The 17,961-nt window shown below is 45.5% G+C and overlaps 3 protein-coding genes across 4 annotated transcripts in view; 1 reads left to right on the top strand and 2 right to left on the bottom strand.

Annotated features, from left to right (window-relative positions):
• Window positions 1–684: 684 nt before the first annotated feature.
• Window positions 685–6,825, bottom strand: DERL2 (derlin 2). Its single transcript, XM_082068206.1, has 7 exons — window positions 6,706–6,825; window positions 6,204–6,269; window positions 5,241–5,314; window positions 4,708–4,801; window positions 3,981–4,176; window positions 3,326–3,416; window positions 685–2,096 (listed from the first exon to the last, which is right to left on the bottom strand). Exons 1-7 carry the CDS (start codon window positions 6,796–6,798, stop codon window positions 1,991–1,993), a joined length of 720 nt encoding a protein of 239 aa, XP_081924332.1. The 5' UTR covers window positions 6,799–6,825; the 3' UTR covers window positions 685–1,990.
• Window positions 6,826–6,979: 154 nt separating this feature from the next.
• On the top strand, window positions 6,980–8,873 carry MIS12 (MIS12 kinetochore complex component). The gene has a single exon (XM_082068625.1). The coding sequence runs from the start codon at window positions 7,147–7,149 to the stop codon at window positions 7,777–7,779; it is 633 nt and encodes a 210-aa protein (XP_081924751.1). The 5' UTR covers window positions 6,980–7,146; the 3' UTR covers window positions 7,780–8,873.
• Window positions 8,874–13,612: 4,739 nt separating this feature from the next.
• The window catches only part of CAMKK1 (calcium/calmodulin dependent protein kinase kinase 1), an 80,456-nt gene continuing 76,107 nt past the window's right edge, over window positions 13,613–17,961 (bottom strand). For both annotated transcript variants that reach the window (XM_082068890.1, XM_082068891.1), the window contains one exon: window positions 13,613–17,187. In XM_082068890.1, the coding sequence (XP_081925016.1) occupies window positions 17,115–17,187 (73 nt within the window). In that variant the 3' untranslated portion in view covers window positions 13,613–17,114. The remainder of the gene's footprint in view (window positions 17,188–17,961) is intronic.

The following is a 17,961-nucleotide window of genomic DNA, read 5'->3' as shown; positions in this document are numbered from 1 at the left end:
TCATTCCAGTCTATGATCCATCAGCACAAACACTCTCTGGCATCACACACGGCTGACAGACACTCTCCAAAGGGGACTTTGGCATTTAAACACACTTCTTTGTGGGACAGGCTGCCCAAGAGGGTCATTAAACAACATGTTAGGCAGTAATCTGCTAGTAACATTCAGTTTTGTCCTGTAGCACAAGTCAGCAACACTTCAAAGTTCTTCCCAGAGACAGATACTGGGGTATTATTCAGTAAAGAAGCAAGTACAATCTCATATGCTCCATATGCCCATATGCTCAGAAGGAAATGTGTGAGGAAAGCAGCTTTGGAAGAGCGAGGACAGACGAGCATGACTGTATAAGGACAAGAGATTGTCCCCTGGAAGGGGAACGTCACCTGCCCCCAGCCACAGGACTCCGGATTAGAACAGGTTTTATCCCAGCCGCAGGGCTGGCACTAACCTTCATCTCCACCCCACAACGTCCCACCAGTGAACTGCTAAAGAGGCTCTTAAATACTGAACTACAAAAAGGTTTTGATCCAATTCCTGTCTCAAAAGCTATCCTGGAGCAACGTTGCCCAAAACATTTTTAGTACTCTTAGAGAGCAGTATTTATAATATTTTTGAAAAAAAAAAAAATCTCCCTTAATTCATAACCATTAACAGACAAAATACAGATACAAGTGGAGTCACCAGTTTTGTTTATCAGAATCTAATGCGCTGCTTGTGGCCTAAGCATCACCCCAGGAGATCCCAACACATTCATCTCCTGGACTACAAACAAGTTAAAAACCCATAGCCAGTTTAAGAACAGCAAAATCTGAGCCTAAACAAGACAACCACATGTGTGAAGGGTAAGCCTATCCTCCCAAATTTAAGAGGAACGTGGAGTTTCAACTATATCTCTTTTTACCTATTACAATATAATTGTTACCTAGAATAATCCATAGCATCGAGACTGACAGAAAGCAACGAGTTGAACTGGGCTCCGAATACCCTGTGTGGCTCCTTAGATGTTTATATTTCCTAGCAGTTCTGAGACACACCGGTGGGCAAAGCTTGCATTAATGCCATCTTTTCTGGGACTTGCTTTTTCCAACCTCTGCTTTTTCACCAGCTGTCTCAAGACTACAGGATTATAGAAAAGATTAACAAAAAAGGATCCATGAGACATTTTATTCAACTCATCATCTGAGATATTGGAGCAGTTCTGACTCCAGACAAGTTTTTTTCCCCAGGACTCCAAGCCACTTGATAACCATTAAAAGTGTTTGTGGGGGTAGATTTTTTAGAGCTACCTATTTAGACAAATTCAAACCTTCAGCAAGATTCAAACCTGGTCATCTGAACACCCAGTCTTTGGGGGAAAAGCCATCAAAGTGTAGTCTCAGCCTGCAAATATACCCACACACAGGCGCATTCCCAAAACCTAACAGGCAAAATGCAGAGTCTGCATTATGCAACGTGTTGCATTTCTTACAATTCAAACAAGACTGGAGACAATAGCATCTCAGATTAAAAAACATTTTGCCATTGAAATAGGGACTCACATGTTCAACCATCTTGTAGTTGTTTTATCCAAGAATAAAAAAAAATAATTAAAACCAAAAGGTTGGTTTTGTCCCCTGTAAAGTTTCCTGTATAGTTTCCTGTATCAAATACTTGGAAAAAAAAAAAAAAAAAAGCTTTATAAATCACTTTAAACAAGTATGCATGGTCTTGTTAACTGTAGTTGACAGGAAATTGTTTCCAGTTTTAGTTATTTTGGCTCCACTGGATCAATATTTTCATTACCAGCACAATAAATTCCCTTACTGGGAAAGACACCGGTAACCTGGAAGTGTCTTGGATTAGACTGCGATTTCATAAAGTGCTTGTATCCAAACCCATAGAGCTGTCAACAAGTGTCCTTTCTGCAATGGGGAAGCAGAGAGTCCCCAGTGTGGAACTTCACTCAGGTCAGGCTCTCCCAGTTGGCGCTGGGTTTTGGCACAGACACTCGTTACCCTCCGAGGCGCTGACCCTCTCCCCAGGCAAATCCACCCGGTCGCTCTTCTGGCAAGGGATTGTAATTAGGATCATCCTCCGGGGTATCAAATATTGCTTTCCTGAAAAACAAAATATATATATATATTTTTTAAATTTTAGAAAGCATGTTTCACAATGAGACAGAGACTGCTCAAATTCTGCCCATGTACAGCACGCTCCCTCAACAGCAGTGATTTATACCCAAGTCACATGTGCTGTTCAACCAGGAGCCATCTGGAAGAATTATGTGCCTACATCAACCCAGACTGACAAGATTCAGCTGGAAGTTAAAATTCCACCTCCAGTGTAAGCAGAATTTCCTACAGCTAGCATGTTCTCCTAGGACAGGACAAGGGAGCTAACAATGAGTGGGATACTGAAAAACTCTTCATATTTTGAGATGGGGACGAAGTAAGAGTCGAATACAGGCAGTATGGTCTCCATCTCGCAGGCAGTGAAAGGCAGACTTGAGATCTGCATTTGGGATAACATTAGAAGCTTTAGTTTCCTATTTATTACAAAAATTATGCTTAACCCTGTAGGTTATTTTATCACTCTCTCTAAACCAGTTTTAGAGGTTCTATCTCTGTAGATTTTTTTGATCCACAAACAAAAATATAGTAGATTCTTTCAAATCAGCAAACAAAAAAATCACAGGCTGCATACGAGCTATTGTAGCCAAAATGTCTTAATTAAAAGTGTGTTTAACAAGACAGTTCTTAGAATAGCTAAAGGGTAACCCCTTTAGTACTCCTCACCAGAATGCCAGGACATTTCAGAGAACTTTTCAGAACAGGAAAAAAGAAAATACCAAGGGTATTACAGGTCTACAGATAACACATAACAGAAAATTAAAGTATCTGCAAAAAAAATCCAGAAATTTACACCCAGACAAGAATCACAAGCAGCCTTCCAAATACAGACAGGTAAGAGGATTTAAATGGCAGCCTGAAGGCAGCTGACACTTTGTTTCCAGAGGAAGGGAGTTACTGAAACAGCACATTGCTGAACAAAAATAATGTGTCAGTGTGAGATACTTGTCCAATCAAATAGGTACAACCCATCAATTAAGTTAAGCATAGGTCTGAAGATGACATTTTCATTACCCAGGCTTCTGGAGGCCAGTTAAAATAAAACAAAACAAAAAAGAGAGTCAGTTCAGCTTTAGACAATTCTAAGAGTCTCACAGAGCACCACAATTTGGTCTCAAGCTGCCTGATTTACCAGAGGTCACTGTGACTGAATTATAAAGACTTTTCCTCACAAGTACTTTTTCTACATCTGTTCCAGATCGGATGCCAATACTCACAGGACAGAAGGTGTTCTCAGAAGCCTTCCGCCACCAGGCTGGTTGGGAAAGACATCCTCTAAGAAAAAATATATATGTCCAACAGCAATGCCTAGTGTGTAAAGAAAAGTCAAATGGTGATTTTTCAGTTTTTCTCCTTTATAATACAGCTTTCAATTGCTTCACTAGAATTTTCAGAAAAAAAATCATCAAAACCAAATCAAACACACGTTGATTCTTTCACAGAAAATACAATAAGAGACATAGAAATACAAAAACCCATGAAGCATGCTGACATCAGATGAAAGCCTTAACACTAGAAGACACAATACAAGTAAAACTGATTATCATCATTAAACATACCAATGTTATGCCCTTATTAGAGTTCAAAATATCCTAACGTAAGGTATTTTACTTCAATAGTCTGATGCCCACAACCAGATTATGTGCCCGGGCTGATTCCAAGCAATAAAAAGTCCAAGCAGCAGAAGCTCTTTCCATCCTTTTTACTGTACAAAACGTGCTACAGGGTTTAGAAATCAGAACAGCCTGGTATAAATATACTGAATGAACTAATTCAACATAAAAGGCACTTAGCCTCTGGATTTTTCCACATCTTGTGTTTCACGTAGAACACTGGCAGGAAAAGAACCTCGTGATTCTTGCAGTTGCTTACCCAGGAGATCCACGATGATGGAGTTCCCCAAAAGCAGCGAAAAGCCCATCAGCACCCAGGGTAGAAACGGGGCTTGAAAGATGAGGAGACCAAAAAAGTTCATACGGACGTAGGGGTTCCTGCGGCTCCACACATACACCAGCATTATTGTGAACGCCTGACCCAAGAAAACCAAGTTCACAAACAGGCCAAAAAGCTGTGACAGTCAAAGAAAATAGTTCACCAAATAACTGTTGTGAGGTCAAGCATGAGAAGAATTTGACAGCTTGGCCTTAATCCTACATTTTCCACACAATTTTTATCTCTACTTTCTCATGTTCAAGTAAATTTAAACCTATCGTTGAACAAATTCAACACTTACAGCAGCGTTCAGGGTACCTGCAGCCTGAAAAATCCCTTTAAAGTATAATTTAGCATGAAAACACTGAAACAACAGCATTTCTCTTAGACAGCCTGAGCTCGATTACACACCAGGGCAGTCCCATTTTATCCACTAATCTCATTTCCATAATCCTGTCAAGCAGTAAAAAGCCTGAACAAACAGCCCAGGATTGAACAGCAACAGTCACAAAGCATCCAAAACTACTTCAACACACACCATTACTCCTCGTACTAAAACCAAAATATTCTATCACCTAAGAATTAAGATAAACGTAACATCACGGTTTCAGTTCTCATTCATGTATCTTTAGCTTTGCTAAAGCAGTTTGGAACACAAAAAGGATACAGTCATTAAAAGTCCTCCAAAAAGGAACATAAATACAAAATCTGCCGTCCGACCTCGGAAAGAGCCTTCTTCAAGCATGCGGCAGTAACGATATCTGAAGTCGCAGGTCAGGAAAATTCAATTGCAAAGAAGTTTAAAGCAGACAAATTTCAATTACAGAAAAACTTAGATGTAAATTTTGTATCCATTACCTTAATCAATTGGGTCTTTTTGGGTGTCTCAGCTGACAGGGTGACCCAGAAGCAAAATATATTACTTGGAACTTTCTCCGGCACGTCAGAACCAACCTGAAGGATGAGGCTTGTACAACAATGTCTTAACACCACAAAAATAAATGGCAAATGTTTTGATAATTTAGGACAGAAATCCCACTGATGTCCCTTCATGACATCAGGGGAATTTGCATTGATAAACTCCCAGGAACTTCCCAGCAGAACAGAATGGAACCTTTGCCTATATGCAACATATAGCAACATGTCTATACTCTGGAGCTCTGTTTTTCAAGGAAAGAAAAAAAACTTGATAAAGGATACAAAAAGATCATGTTAAATAAAAAATTAAAGCCAACTGGTCCAAAGAATAAGTAGTTTGTGATTAACCTCCATACCTGCAAATAAGACAAATCAAGGACTTTAAACATGACAGTTTATTTTTATTGCCTAAACAGAAAAGCAAGTAACAATGTAACTCAATGTCCTCTACAGGTAATGAATTTAAGACCTATACTAAGATACAGTTCTTGTTCCAAAACCAGAGCTCTGTTACCCTGTGTGAAAAAAAAAATCAAAACAAAACACAGCAAATTGTAGCACTCTGGGGTGAGATGTTGTTTATTACAGAGTTGCACAAGCCTGGATGCTGGAATAAAGCCAGCAGGCCAGAAATAAAAGTAACAGCCATTATATACAAAATCTTCTTACAGAGCCTGACATGGCAGGACAGGGCCCCACGGGGTCCAAGGAGCCTGACAGAGCCTGAAAAAGACTGACAGGACTTGACAGAGCCCGAAAGGTATTTTGCAGAATGATTATCATATTATTAATTTTGAATGCAATTCTAAGTACACTGGGAAGAAATAATAAATAACAAATAATCAAACCAGAATTCTTGACTGGCAATTGGTCTCAGTGGAGCTCAATTTTTGCCCATTACTAGAATCTAGGACCACCCCCTCTCAGAACACAATCCCTCTCCAGAACCACAAGTCAACTCTGGAGCCCAGTCTAGAACCCCCAAGTGAGCCAGAACCTAATCTAGATCACAACCCAGAACTTCAAGTGACTTCTCCATCAAAACAGCTCCCAGTTACCAACAGGATTCACTCTTTTAAGTTGTAATGATTACAATATGATTGGCACTCTAACTTTATAGTTTCTTTAAAATGTAACTTCAACGTTAAAAGTCACAGTCATTTGCGTCACTCAATTCTGAGAAGACAAGCACTTGCAAACTCAATGGCGTATTTAAAAGCTTCCCATGCTCCAGAAAACACTTACTTGAAAGTGCTTAAATATTAATTCAGGGTTGAAATACAGCTGAAAGGGTGTGATTAGCTCTAATTGCTGAAAAAGAGAATAGTGGATGCAATCAGTACAGCAAGAAATAGATATATGTGCCCAACTAAACAGCCCCTTTGTGACAAAAAGGGCAGCACTCAGTCAGCACTCTGGGCTCTCAAACACAAGCGAACCTTGATAACAGCGATAATGGGGCTGTAGAGACGATTACTTAATTGTGCTTTGCCCCTTCCAGCCGGGCAGCCGGCAGGGGCTGGAGCGGCTGCTCTCCGGGGATCCCAGCGCTCCGGGCCCTGAGTGGAAGAGACCTGGCCCTGGGGCGGGCCCGCGGTCATCCCCTCCCGAGCCCACCCCCTCCCGCTCCTCTCCCCACATCTCCTCACGTCCTGCCAGCTCTGCCAGGCCCCACCGCCCCCGCCCACGGGCCGGGCCCCCGGCGGGAGTGTCTGGGCGGGGGCAGCGCGGCCGGGGCCGCACTCACCACGGCGGCGGTGGTGAGGACACAGGCCGTGGTGTAGGCCCGCGTAACGGGCGGCACCTGCAGGTACTCCTGCCGGAAGGTCTGGTACGCCATCTTAGCGCCCCCCCCCGGCGCCGCTTCCGCTTCCGCCACGCGCGTGCGCCTGCGCGGAGCCAATGGGCGCCGGCAGCGCGCCCGTTTGCTCCCCTCGCTATCCCCGCCCCCTAAGGGCTGGAGCGCTTGATGATTGGGCGGTACGTTGACGCTCGCGGTCGATGATTGGCTGTGGGCGGTGCCGCTCTCCTGAGGGAGTTCGAACGAGGCGGGAAGCGGCCGGAGGGAGAGCGGCGGTCGGTACCGGCTCTGCGGGTCGCGGTGTGGGAGGCCGCGCCGGGTTCCCCTCAGCTCCGGTCTTCCCGCGGCCTGCGCTTCTCCTTCCCTCACCGAGTCTCCCCCGCCGCCATGTCGGTCGATCCCCGGGCCTACGAAGCGCAGTTCTTCGGCTTCACCCCGCAGACGTGCCTGCTGCGCATCTACATCGCGTTCCAGGACTACCTCTTCGAAATCATGATGGTGGTGGAGAGCGTCATCCTGAAGAAGCTGGAGCGCCTTCCCGACTCTAAAATCACCCCCTTCCAGATCCGGAAAAGCACGGAGAACTTCCTCCTGTTCATGAGGCAGCAGTTTGATAAACTCTTCGGAACGATGGAAACAGTGCTTCTGCAGCTGGTGTTAAACATCCCCAAGAACGTGCTTCTCCCCGAGGACAAGGCCCACGAGCAGTACCCGTACAGCAAGGAGCAGTTCCAGGCGCTGCAGGACGAGGTCAAGCAGCTGCAGCAGCAGTGCCGGGCCGAGGCGGCCGCTGGGCAGGCGCTGCGGGCAGAACTGGAGGAGCAGAAGGTGGTTCAGGCCGAGCTCGAGAAGATTTTACAGTGGTTTGACGGGCTGGAGAATGTCTGTAGGGAGCATGGGACCGGCAACTTCAAAGAAAGCTTTGCGTTCTTGACACAGAACTCCAAGAAGCTGCGAGATGTGCTGAAAGACGTGGAAGAGAAAAACAAAAAAATACAGAAGTGTGATCAGTTGTTGTAATGGAAATTCTGTAAAGGCAGTAAAAATAATTTCAACGGGTTGCTTAAAATGATGCAGGTTTATCTTTCAGAAGCATCTGCCTTAATCCCTTACTCCTTTATTCCTGACAGGATCTAGACTAGAAGCTGCTGAATGGTCAGTTTACGCCTATTTTGCACCACTCTAGGGAGGCAGGGAGAGGAAAAACCTGTAAAATGTAACTCTGAAACTGGTGATTTGGAATAAATTTTGGGTTGGATAATCTGGCCATGAATGCACGTTCCTGACTTTATGAATGTCAACTCTGAACACAACGTAGCATTTGTTTATTGTAAGGTTTATTTGTTTAAAAAAAGATGCCTAAGTAAGACCTGTAGGAAGTGAATTTCCAGACTGATACCAGTTCAGAGTTGGTGTTTCCAGCAGTGTGGAGGCTGGGGCTCTGTGCCAGCTCCCCGCGCTGTGCTGCACAGGCAGGTTCTGGTTAAGGCCGAGGTGCTGTTCACTGTGTTCTCAAACCCAACAACAAGGAAGTTCACAGAGAAGAGCGAGATGGTAACAGGGTTGTCATGGCTCTGATGAGAAATAGATCTGTTTGCACAATACCGAATTTCAACCCAATTTCTGAAATATCTGGGTTATTTACCTCCACATGAGTTTGCAAGGAGGCAGCTTGTGTTTTAAGTGAGGAGCACAAGCTGCTCCAGAGAACCTGCTGCAGGAAAAGAGCAACTCAATCACTTCGTTCTGCTTTAGCTTGTGCTTTGTATATATATTTTGTTTTGATTTTTTGTTGCTCAGTGTCCTTTTTCTAGTAAATATCAAAGTTCATTTTACTCATGTTTAATCAGATTTCCATGTACAAATGTTGTGAAGACTGACTGAAGTGCTCGAGTTCTTTGAATTCACTTAATTAAGCTTTTTCTATCTGTACTTCCTTCACCATACATCAGTCTGCATCTTTCTGTTTGCCTCAGCAGGTTTTGAATCTACTGTACAGATGCATCATGAAATATAAATATTAATTTCTATTTTATTAAGATAGATGTTTGAAAGACATCAAACTTGTGAGTGATTTAGAAATTACAGAATAAAAATGTATTAAAAGCATAAAATACACTTTGTGATTCTTTCTTCACCGACTTCTCAAGACTTTATACAGAATCAGCTCGGTTAAACCAGAATCTTTAAACACGCGTTGCCTCGATGAGCGGCTGGAGACCTGGGAGAGTCGGTGGCCACGCGTGAAATCCTCACAGAGGAAATTAATTTGGGATGTTGAGATCTAGACTTTGTAGTGAACTTTTGTCTGTGTGGGGATCGGAGTTCACAGGAGGGAAAAGTAGGAAATCAGGTAAAAATTGTTTAGAAAACAACCTAGTGACTTAAAAGTTATTGAAGTCTGAAGGGTAGAAAAATGTGATAATTAGCAGTGTCTGATGGAGATAATCTTATTGAAAAAGCGCATCTTCATTTTTTCCCTGTTAACGTCAGTCTGGAGGAGGGGTTGGGCGCAGTGGGGAAGGAGTCGGCACCTTGTCCCAGGGATGTCCCCAAAACACCCTCCAAACATTGGGTGTTCAGTTCCCATTGCAAAGGGAAAGAATAAATACAATTAAGAATTTTTTTGGCAGCATTCACGGCCACTTTGAGCACTCGGAGCCAGGCAGGGCAGCCCTCGATGTATGGGCTGATTGATGGTATAATTAGCAGCTGTTAATAAACTTACACCTGGCAGAATGCCAGCCCGGGGGCCAGGGCAAGAAGGGTTACCATGTGCCTCCTCATTAAAAGCTTTAATTACAGGCAGGAAATGCTGGTGGCAGCCACACACTCTAATTGCTTCACCTCAGGCTGGCGGTGGGTCAGCTCCCTCTGTCCCCGGGAGTGCCACTGCTGTCCCTGTCCCACAGCGGAGCTGAAGGGACCAACGGGGCAGGGAGAAGCTGCTCATGTGACACCAGCCATTATAATGATGAAAAATAAAACCAAAAAACGGTATGCCAAAAGATTTTCTGTCACAGGTATTTTGGCTGGGCCAGACTAAGCAAGAGGCTCCCCTGTCCCGAAATGCAGCCCTGAGAAGCCTCCACTGCCACAAAAAATAGAGGTGGACAGGCCATGTCTGAAGACCGGGGAGCAAATACTTACCAGCATCCACACCCGCAGCTTCTAAAGGACGTGCTGTCATCTAATATCAGGCCCAGCAGAAACATCTTCCCAGCTTTTATTGTAAATCGTCATAGAGGACTTAACTTCAGCCTGGAAGGGGGAAAGAATAAAAGCATCAAATGAACTAGAGAAATAACATAAAGGCAAGATGGAGCCTTTGGAGCTCACATCCCTGGATGGATCCCACCAGGCAGTGATGCCCAAAACCAGACACTTTGGACCTGATGGTCACACACTTGCGACCCCTCTGCTCTGATTATTTTTGTCCTCATTCCCCAGCAGCTCCCAGGCACCTCCCAGCACCCCCTCTACCTGGGCAGCTGCAGCTCCTGCACACCAACTTTTGGGGATTTTATCACCTTTCATGTCACACAGAAAGGGAATTCACCTGCTGCTTTGTCTCACTTATACCTCCCAGGCTGTTATTACTCCTACTTACACAATTCAGAATATTATTCCCTCCTGCCACCTTAATTTCTAATAATTAGTATTTGGTATAATGCTACAGCAGAAGCCAAGTCTTAATGACTGTTATAATAAGCACTAAATCATAATTTACTGCTCAAGAAATCCATTTTGAAACGCAGCCCATTTAAAAGAAAATGAGGAGGAGTGGCTTGCAAACCATTTATCTGGCTGGAACAAACCCCAGATCGAGTCCCCCAGCAAGATTTGCACATGACCATAAACCCTGGGGACATTCACTGGCCTGGGACACATCACCGACCATGTCTCAGGGCTGGACGCAGGATGGTGGCAGCGACATGACCCATGACGGTGAGACCAGAATGCTGCAACCCTGGGGAGCAATTATGTGACTTCAATATTTTATTTACTCCCTGCCAAAACACTGGGGTATTAATCCACCCAGCGTGGGAGTGGGCAATAGCATTAATCCAACAAATGTGCTCATGCGTTAATGAGTCCTCGATGTCCCTGTTTGCACCCTCGAGCCTCTGCCTGTCCCTCCTACAGGGAGGTTTTTCCTTCCTTCCTTCCTTTCGTGGTGCTGGTTGCAGCGGGTTCAGCCCTGTTGCTATGGCGCTGGGGCACATCTGGGCATGTTTTTCTGAGCTTATCGCACAAACGACTTCTCTGATAGCGCAAAGCAACGCGGTTCCTCCCTCACCTGCTAAGGCTCAGCCAGTCAGGATCACCGCAGCACCGAACCACCTGGCCTCAAAGGGGTTTTAGGTTCTATAGTCACCAATTTGGTGTTGGTGTGCCAGAAACAAGCTAGAAAAGCCAAAGGAAAAAAACAACAGGATAAGAAGTTTAAAGTGATGTTCAGGGGCTGCCTTGAGCCCACAGGAGATGGTGGTGGAGCTTGTCCCCAACTTTCCAGCACCGAGTCAGCCCATGGCCGTCGCAGCCACTGAGCCCCAGCCACTTCCGCTGTGATTTTGGGAGAGATGGAGCCTCCGTCCTCATCGTCACCCCAGGGAGGGTCATTTCCTCAACAAAATGCAAAGAATGGACTTGTTAGGAATGAACATCCCCAGGTGAGAAAGAAAGCTGCACGGCTTATAAAATTCAAGCAACCCTCCTTTCTTTCAATTAGAACTTTGCCTAAGAGATGCTCATCACTATATGCCTCGGTACAAGTAACAGGGCCACAAAGTGCTTTTTGCTCAGAGTTTGCAAAATAAATAGCAGGTTTTGTCTTAGTGTGGTTTGCTGGGAAACACCAATTGTCATCTCCATGTGCAGCCTGCTGCTGCAAACAGAACAGGAAAATGAAGCTGTTACATCCCAATGTGAAGCACAGATGTGTCTCCTTACCCTCTGCTGGCTGTCAGGGGAGATGCCAGGACCCACTCAGGGACATTTCTGTGACGGGATGTTTCTTGGCTCAGGGCACAAAGCAGCTCCTGCTTTCTTCAGGGATGGAGGAAAGGGAGGTGAGGGATTTCCTAAGCTATGCCCAACTCTTGGCGACTTTTCCAATACAGATAAAATAGCAAAGCTCATCTAGAAACAATGTGGGTCGTCCAGTGAAACTGAGCATTCACCCCCCAGCGCATCCCCTCCCAACAGCACAACAGCAAACAGCCCAGCTCTGCTGGAAAAACACATGTCAGGATATGATGCATCCAAGTTTCTTCTTTTTCCATTCACTTTTGCTGCCTGGGCACAGCTGAAGACCTGGGCCTGTGTGTGAGACCATTCCTGGCTGGAAAGGTTTTGGTCACCTCATTTCTGCCCCCTGACTGTGAAACCAAAAACATCAGCTCATGGGAAGCTGAGCCTGGTTTGCTGAACCAAAGAGGCTGAAAACTGCGACCCCTGAGTGATGAGGATGCTTGCAATTTATATACCCACAAATTAAAAAGTGTGTTTAGCATTAGTGGTTATTTGGCTCAACGTGTGTCTGGGCAGAACGTTAATGACAGGTGATGAGATAAAGCCTTCACTGTTGTTTTTTCTTTTTGGTATTATAAAAATGAGACAAGAGCAGTTGCCTCCACCTGCCTCACCTGGGGAAGGTCCCTGGAGCACAATGGGATCAGCCAGTTCTGCCCAGCAGATTTGCTGCGGTTTCCACAACCATGCGGAGTTGGCTCTAGCCCAGCACAACCCCTCTTCAGAGCAAACGACATGTTTCTTTGGAAAAAAAAACGCAATTAAGGCAAGACAACTTAACAGACCACTTAACAGCAAGATGCTGTAACAGTTGGTGATGTGGAACCGAAGCATGGTGGGTCGCTGAGCCTCTCCATCCAGGGAAAAGCCCAACAGGGAAAGCGCAGGGAGAAAAGGAGCAGTGGAACCCTGTATGCGCCTCTTTGCTGCAGCCGAAAGGGCTTGAACAGCAGAGAGCGTGTGAGAGCCAGCAACGCGCCAGGAACCGCGCTGACACCGAGTGTCGTTTCCGTGGACTTTATTGCCATGTTTCTCTTCAGTTCCAGAGTACAAAACATGCAAAAAATAGCCTCTCTATTCATGGTACATATTTACAGTGTAACGGCCATGTGCCATTACAGTACTGAGTGCCTATACATCATGCTTGAATTATAGCAGAGTACATACAGAGTCATATATTTAACACCGATACTTAAATACTAACAGAACAGGCCTATAAATCAGAAACAGCAGCAAAATTACGGCACAGAGGATCCAAATTATATCCCCAAAAGTTGAAATTTTTTTTTTAAATGTACACTGGGTTTTTTTGGAACACTTTGACCAATGGCTTGTGGTTACTGACTGGGGGCCTGGGCATCTGCCAGCAGTGACTCTGAGCATAAATGGCCTTTTTCAGGAAGGGAAGGTGAAAGGCAGCGATCAGCTCTCGAGCTCCTTTCTATCCCTGGTCCCACAGGAGGCTGCATTCAGAATAACAGAGTTGTGGGGTAATTCAGGTTAATTCAAGTTGGGAGGGACCCGATCAGAGCATGGTCTTTTGTAGCAGCATCTGGGCCAGGAAAGAAATTCCTTTCACTGCTTCGCTCAGCAAACAACACCATAAATGTGCCCTGGTAAAGTGGAGAAGTTTGGTACCCAAAGTTATAGATACACACAAAACTTGCACTATCTGCTTGCCAGTCTCCAGTATTCCTGCAGCACAATCCTCCTGCCTTTTGATTTCTATAACCTTATCGAGATCCCCACCCCCTCCATGGCCCTTCCTGCCATCACCATCTGACACAAAGCTGAGATTGCCCATCCTGAAGAAGGACCATCTTTTATTGTAGCAGAACAGTAATACACAACAGCCAGCAAAGCACTGCAGACGTGGGCTTTACACCTGGAAATCACTGATGAAGCTCCCCAGGATTGTAAATGAGACTTTTAACTCACACAGCCAAGCTGCCCAGAGACAACACTGCAGAGATAAAAACCCTTGTTGCATTTGTTCTGCATCTCTCACATTAGCTGCACTGTTGAAGGATAACTTGCCATCATGCAACAGCTTCTCACACACCACAGAGATGGGGAAAAACCTCCTCCAGCCCCTGCCACAGCGCTGCTGGCGGCTTCAGGATACAGAGCTGTGCTGAAGGAACGGGAAATTCCTCCCTCCAGCTCCTCCTTGCGAGTCTGGAAATAAATAAGGAATTAAACCCCATCCTGGGAGTCGTTTCACTGACCTGCAGTTTGTTTTGTGTGGAGCATCTACACCACGCCCCTGCTAGGTTCCATTCAGATGCACACAAAAACAGCTTTCCCATGGCCGACCCCACCACTGCCCGGCCATCGGCTGCTCCCACCTTCTGTGTTTCAATCCCCAGGGATATTTTCTCCAGGGCAGCAAATGCTCTTTGGCATTTGTCAAACTGCTCTCCCTAGAGCCCCCAAACAAGCAGCTTGAGCTATCACACCATGCTGTGCAGAGCTATTTAGCTTCAGTGGGATTTTCTGGGCTTGCCAGAGACCCCATGTATCCCAGGTGTCCCCCCACAGAAGGATTTCTTTCAGTAGAAAGTCCAACTTTGATAAAAGTAGATTTTGGGATAATCATAAAAAAATACCCGTTGCCTTCCAAAACTGAAGCGAACCTCAAGCTACCGCTAAAGGAACATGACTTAGAGCTAATTTGTAAATGATCATTTGTGTTGTCACATTAATTGAGGCTGAGAACAGCATTCAGCAGCCGTGCCCTGCAGTTCCCACCCCTGAGGCATTACTAGAATAACCCCAACAACTCACTGAATTAGCCAAGTGTCTCTCCCTCCCTAAATTATTTGTACCATATATTAAAAATACAATAAATAACCCCACATTTGCAGTCTTGGAGCTCTTTCAGCACCACTCAAATATTGCTTAGAGCTCAGAAGAATCACAGAATCTTAGAACAGTTTGGATTGGAAGGGACCTTCAAAGGCCATGGGGATGAGGATTACTGGTACTCCCTTTTCTCTCAGGGCTAAGGTGACTTCCCCAGATGTGTCCCTGTCCACAGATCACCGCTTAGTGCAGACTGGGGGCTCACCCAGCACCCCACAGCTGGCACAGCTCCACCATGGCCAGTTCTGGGGACAGCAGCTGGAGAACGCCCATTTTTCCCACAAACAGGACAGTTTGCTCCTACCCTTTCCCTGGAGTGGCTGAGCTCAGCCCTTGCTGCACAGCAGGACCTGGTGACACCCCAGCGCTTGGTCCCCAGCACAGACCAGTTTGCACCTAGAGACCATCCCCATCACACGTTTGCAGAGCCCCCCCAGTGCTCTCAGGCTTGCTGAGTCCCCATCTCCATTCTCACTCCCTTCTACCAGGTGCTTAAATCTTCATCACAAGGCAACAGGTCCAAGCATGTGCCTGAAGCAGAAGCACAAGCTCTCGGAGGATGCTGAGCACACACACACAGGCAGGATTTTACCATCCGGATGCGAGTGATGCAGAGCACAAGCCCAGAGCTGTAACATGTACAGGATACAATCCCTTCACCTGCTTTAAAAATTAAAGGTTTCCTTAATTAAATACATTAACTGCAATATTACTGCCTGATTTGCCAATATTTACAGGTGAGATGTGGGGCAGAGCCCAGGCTGGTGACTGCTTCTGGGCATCCCACTGATTGCTGCAGACCGATGAGTGGAGGCTGAAGGATGGGGAGCAGAAGGCACCAGCAGCAAAGCCCAGTTAGGAAAACATTGGGATTCACCAAAATAGATGGCAGGAACCAGAATGGGAACACCAGCACACCAGTCACTACCAGCAGTCCTCATAGACGTATTCCCTCACATGAAAAACTAGGGGACAAAGTCCCAAGCCCTCAGGATTAACCTAAAAAAAGACAGTAAGATGATTATGTAGGAACCAAATTTAATAGTGTCCTTTATTTAAGTACTATAAAATGAGAATCCAATCCCATTGGCTTCCCAGGAGCATGTTCAGACCCTATAAAGCTCAAGAGAAAATATTGACATGTATTTTGAAAGATTGATGTCACTGGTTTTTAGTCTCTGAGTGCAAGAGTGAAATTCCTGATTATACAAACAGTTCATATAGTCAACAGCCACTGAAACAGCTGCATTTGCCCTTTTAAGTGCAATCTTTCACCTGCTGTAAAACTGTAGAGATGCAGCTTCTAAATCCCAAGTTTAGAAGCAGTCTATGGATAAAATAGCAGCATCAGCACGTGCGTAAAAAATAGCCTTAAAATAAAAACTAAAGCCTGTAGCTTTTCTTAGTCTAAAAATCCTCCACCAACATTTTCCACCTGAGGGAACTCTCCCAGTTTGGGTCAGGAAATGGAAGTTTAAAAGCATCAGGTACATAATTTTAAAGATGAGTGAGGGAAAGGAAATCACCGTTAATCAAAATACGCCCCAAACCTGCCACTTCTTTTCAGCTTTGAGAGCTATGTCCATGCACACAGGAGCAAGCACAGCTGATGGGTGCAGCCCCACATTTGGGAAGAGCAGATGTCCTTGGTGCACTGAGCCTTTTTGTGTAACAGCACATCCCAACACTCCAGAGCTCTACGACGTTCAAAGCCTCATTGCACATTACAGGGAACATCATGTAGTTCTATTTTATGACGCTGCCCTGACTAAAGCCATCGATGCTGGCAGGATTTACACTGTGCAAAACTGAGGGATAAAAAAAAAAAAAGGCATAGAGAGTGACAGTGCTCACTCCAGAATGAATCTCATCCTCATTTAACTGATTTCCATAGAAATTTTGCTGTCAGCTCCAATAGGAGCAGGATGTGTCTTGGGATACGTAAGTGCTTTACCCATGCATTACATAAAACAGTTGTCCTATGAATATAAGGCCTGGCTCTGACGTATTTTTTTTTTCCTGATGATTGAAATGGATAACGCAAAAAAGCAAGGAAAAAGCCTCTGGGGGAAACAACCCAGGAGACACCGTTTGGCTTGCTGCGTTACAAATAAAACCACATTCATCGGCCAAGACACCCAACTACAAAGCCCACACGTGAAGCACAAGTGGAGAGCAAGGCACAGGGGCAGGAGCACACGGACACCTCGCACGAGGAACGCAGCCGCCCTGGGGCCCAGCCGGCCGCGCTGCCGAGGACTCGCTCTTCTCCTCGCTGCTGCTCTGTTCCTCCTTCTGGGTTTGCTGGGTTGGTCCATTTTGGTATGTATATGTATTTTTTTCTTTACTTTGCAGGCCCCAGACTTGGCGATGAGGGCAGATGCGTGCCAGGCAACACCACGATGGGTACGACAGCAGCGGCACGTGAACAACCAGCCTGCGACAGCCGGGCAGCTTCAGGACGTAGCTTCATCCTCGCACACGTTGGGCAGCTCCGGGTCTCTGCCTCCTTCTCTGCTCCCTTGTTTTCTACATGAACAGCAAGGAAATAAAGAGATTATAGACACATAGCAATACAAGAAATAAAACAGGGGGTGTTTTTTTCCCCACAGACAACCCAGGGCAACAACGTCAATATTAAGAGGGAATAGCAACAAACCAGCCCGTTGTGCTGCTGTCATGTAAACAGCTCAGCAACATCCCAGCTCGATGCACTGCAGTGCTGTGCAGCTTGTTCCTAAACACTTGCTTGGTTTTTTAATATCTCCAGAGAAGGAGACTCCAAACCACTCTGAGCAGCCTGTTCCAGTGCTTCGACACCCTCAAAGTAAAGTTTCTCATTTTCAAATGGAACCTTCTGTGTTTCAGTCTGTGCCCATTGCCCATTATTCTGTTGTTGGGCAACACTGAAAAGAATCTGGCCCCATCCTCTTGACACCGTCCTTCTTGGTTTGGCAAAGCCAGGGCAGTGACCTACAGCAGGCCCGTGAATGATGTGCACCTAAAACGCCTGTTTCTCCATCATGAAGATGGGAAGATAACCACAGCGTAAAGGATGCTACCCGTGAGGATCTGCATCTCCCAGGGTGTCCGACCTCGCTCACGCCAGCCTGGCCACAGGACAATCAGTTTGCATGGACAAGTGGGGAAGTGGGGATTTTGTCTGGGGTTATTGTCTGGCTGGGAACAAAACTGAAAGCACAGATAGGGCTGCATCAATTTTCAAAGAAACCAGAAATTATTAAAATCACATCTCCTTCTGCCTCTGCTCCAGCAAAACCCTGTGATATATTTGACCTTGAA

The sequence above is a fragment of the Streptopelia decaocto genome, assembly GCF_964273445.1.
Source record: "Streptopelia decaocto genome assembly, chromosome: 18".
NCBI classification, from domain to species: domain Eukaryota; kingdom Metazoa; phylum Chordata; class Aves; order Columbiformes; family Columbidae; genus Streptopelia; species Streptopelia decaocto.
Note: the sequence above shows the minus strand (reverse complement) of the source record. Positions and strands in the feature narration are given on the sequence as shown.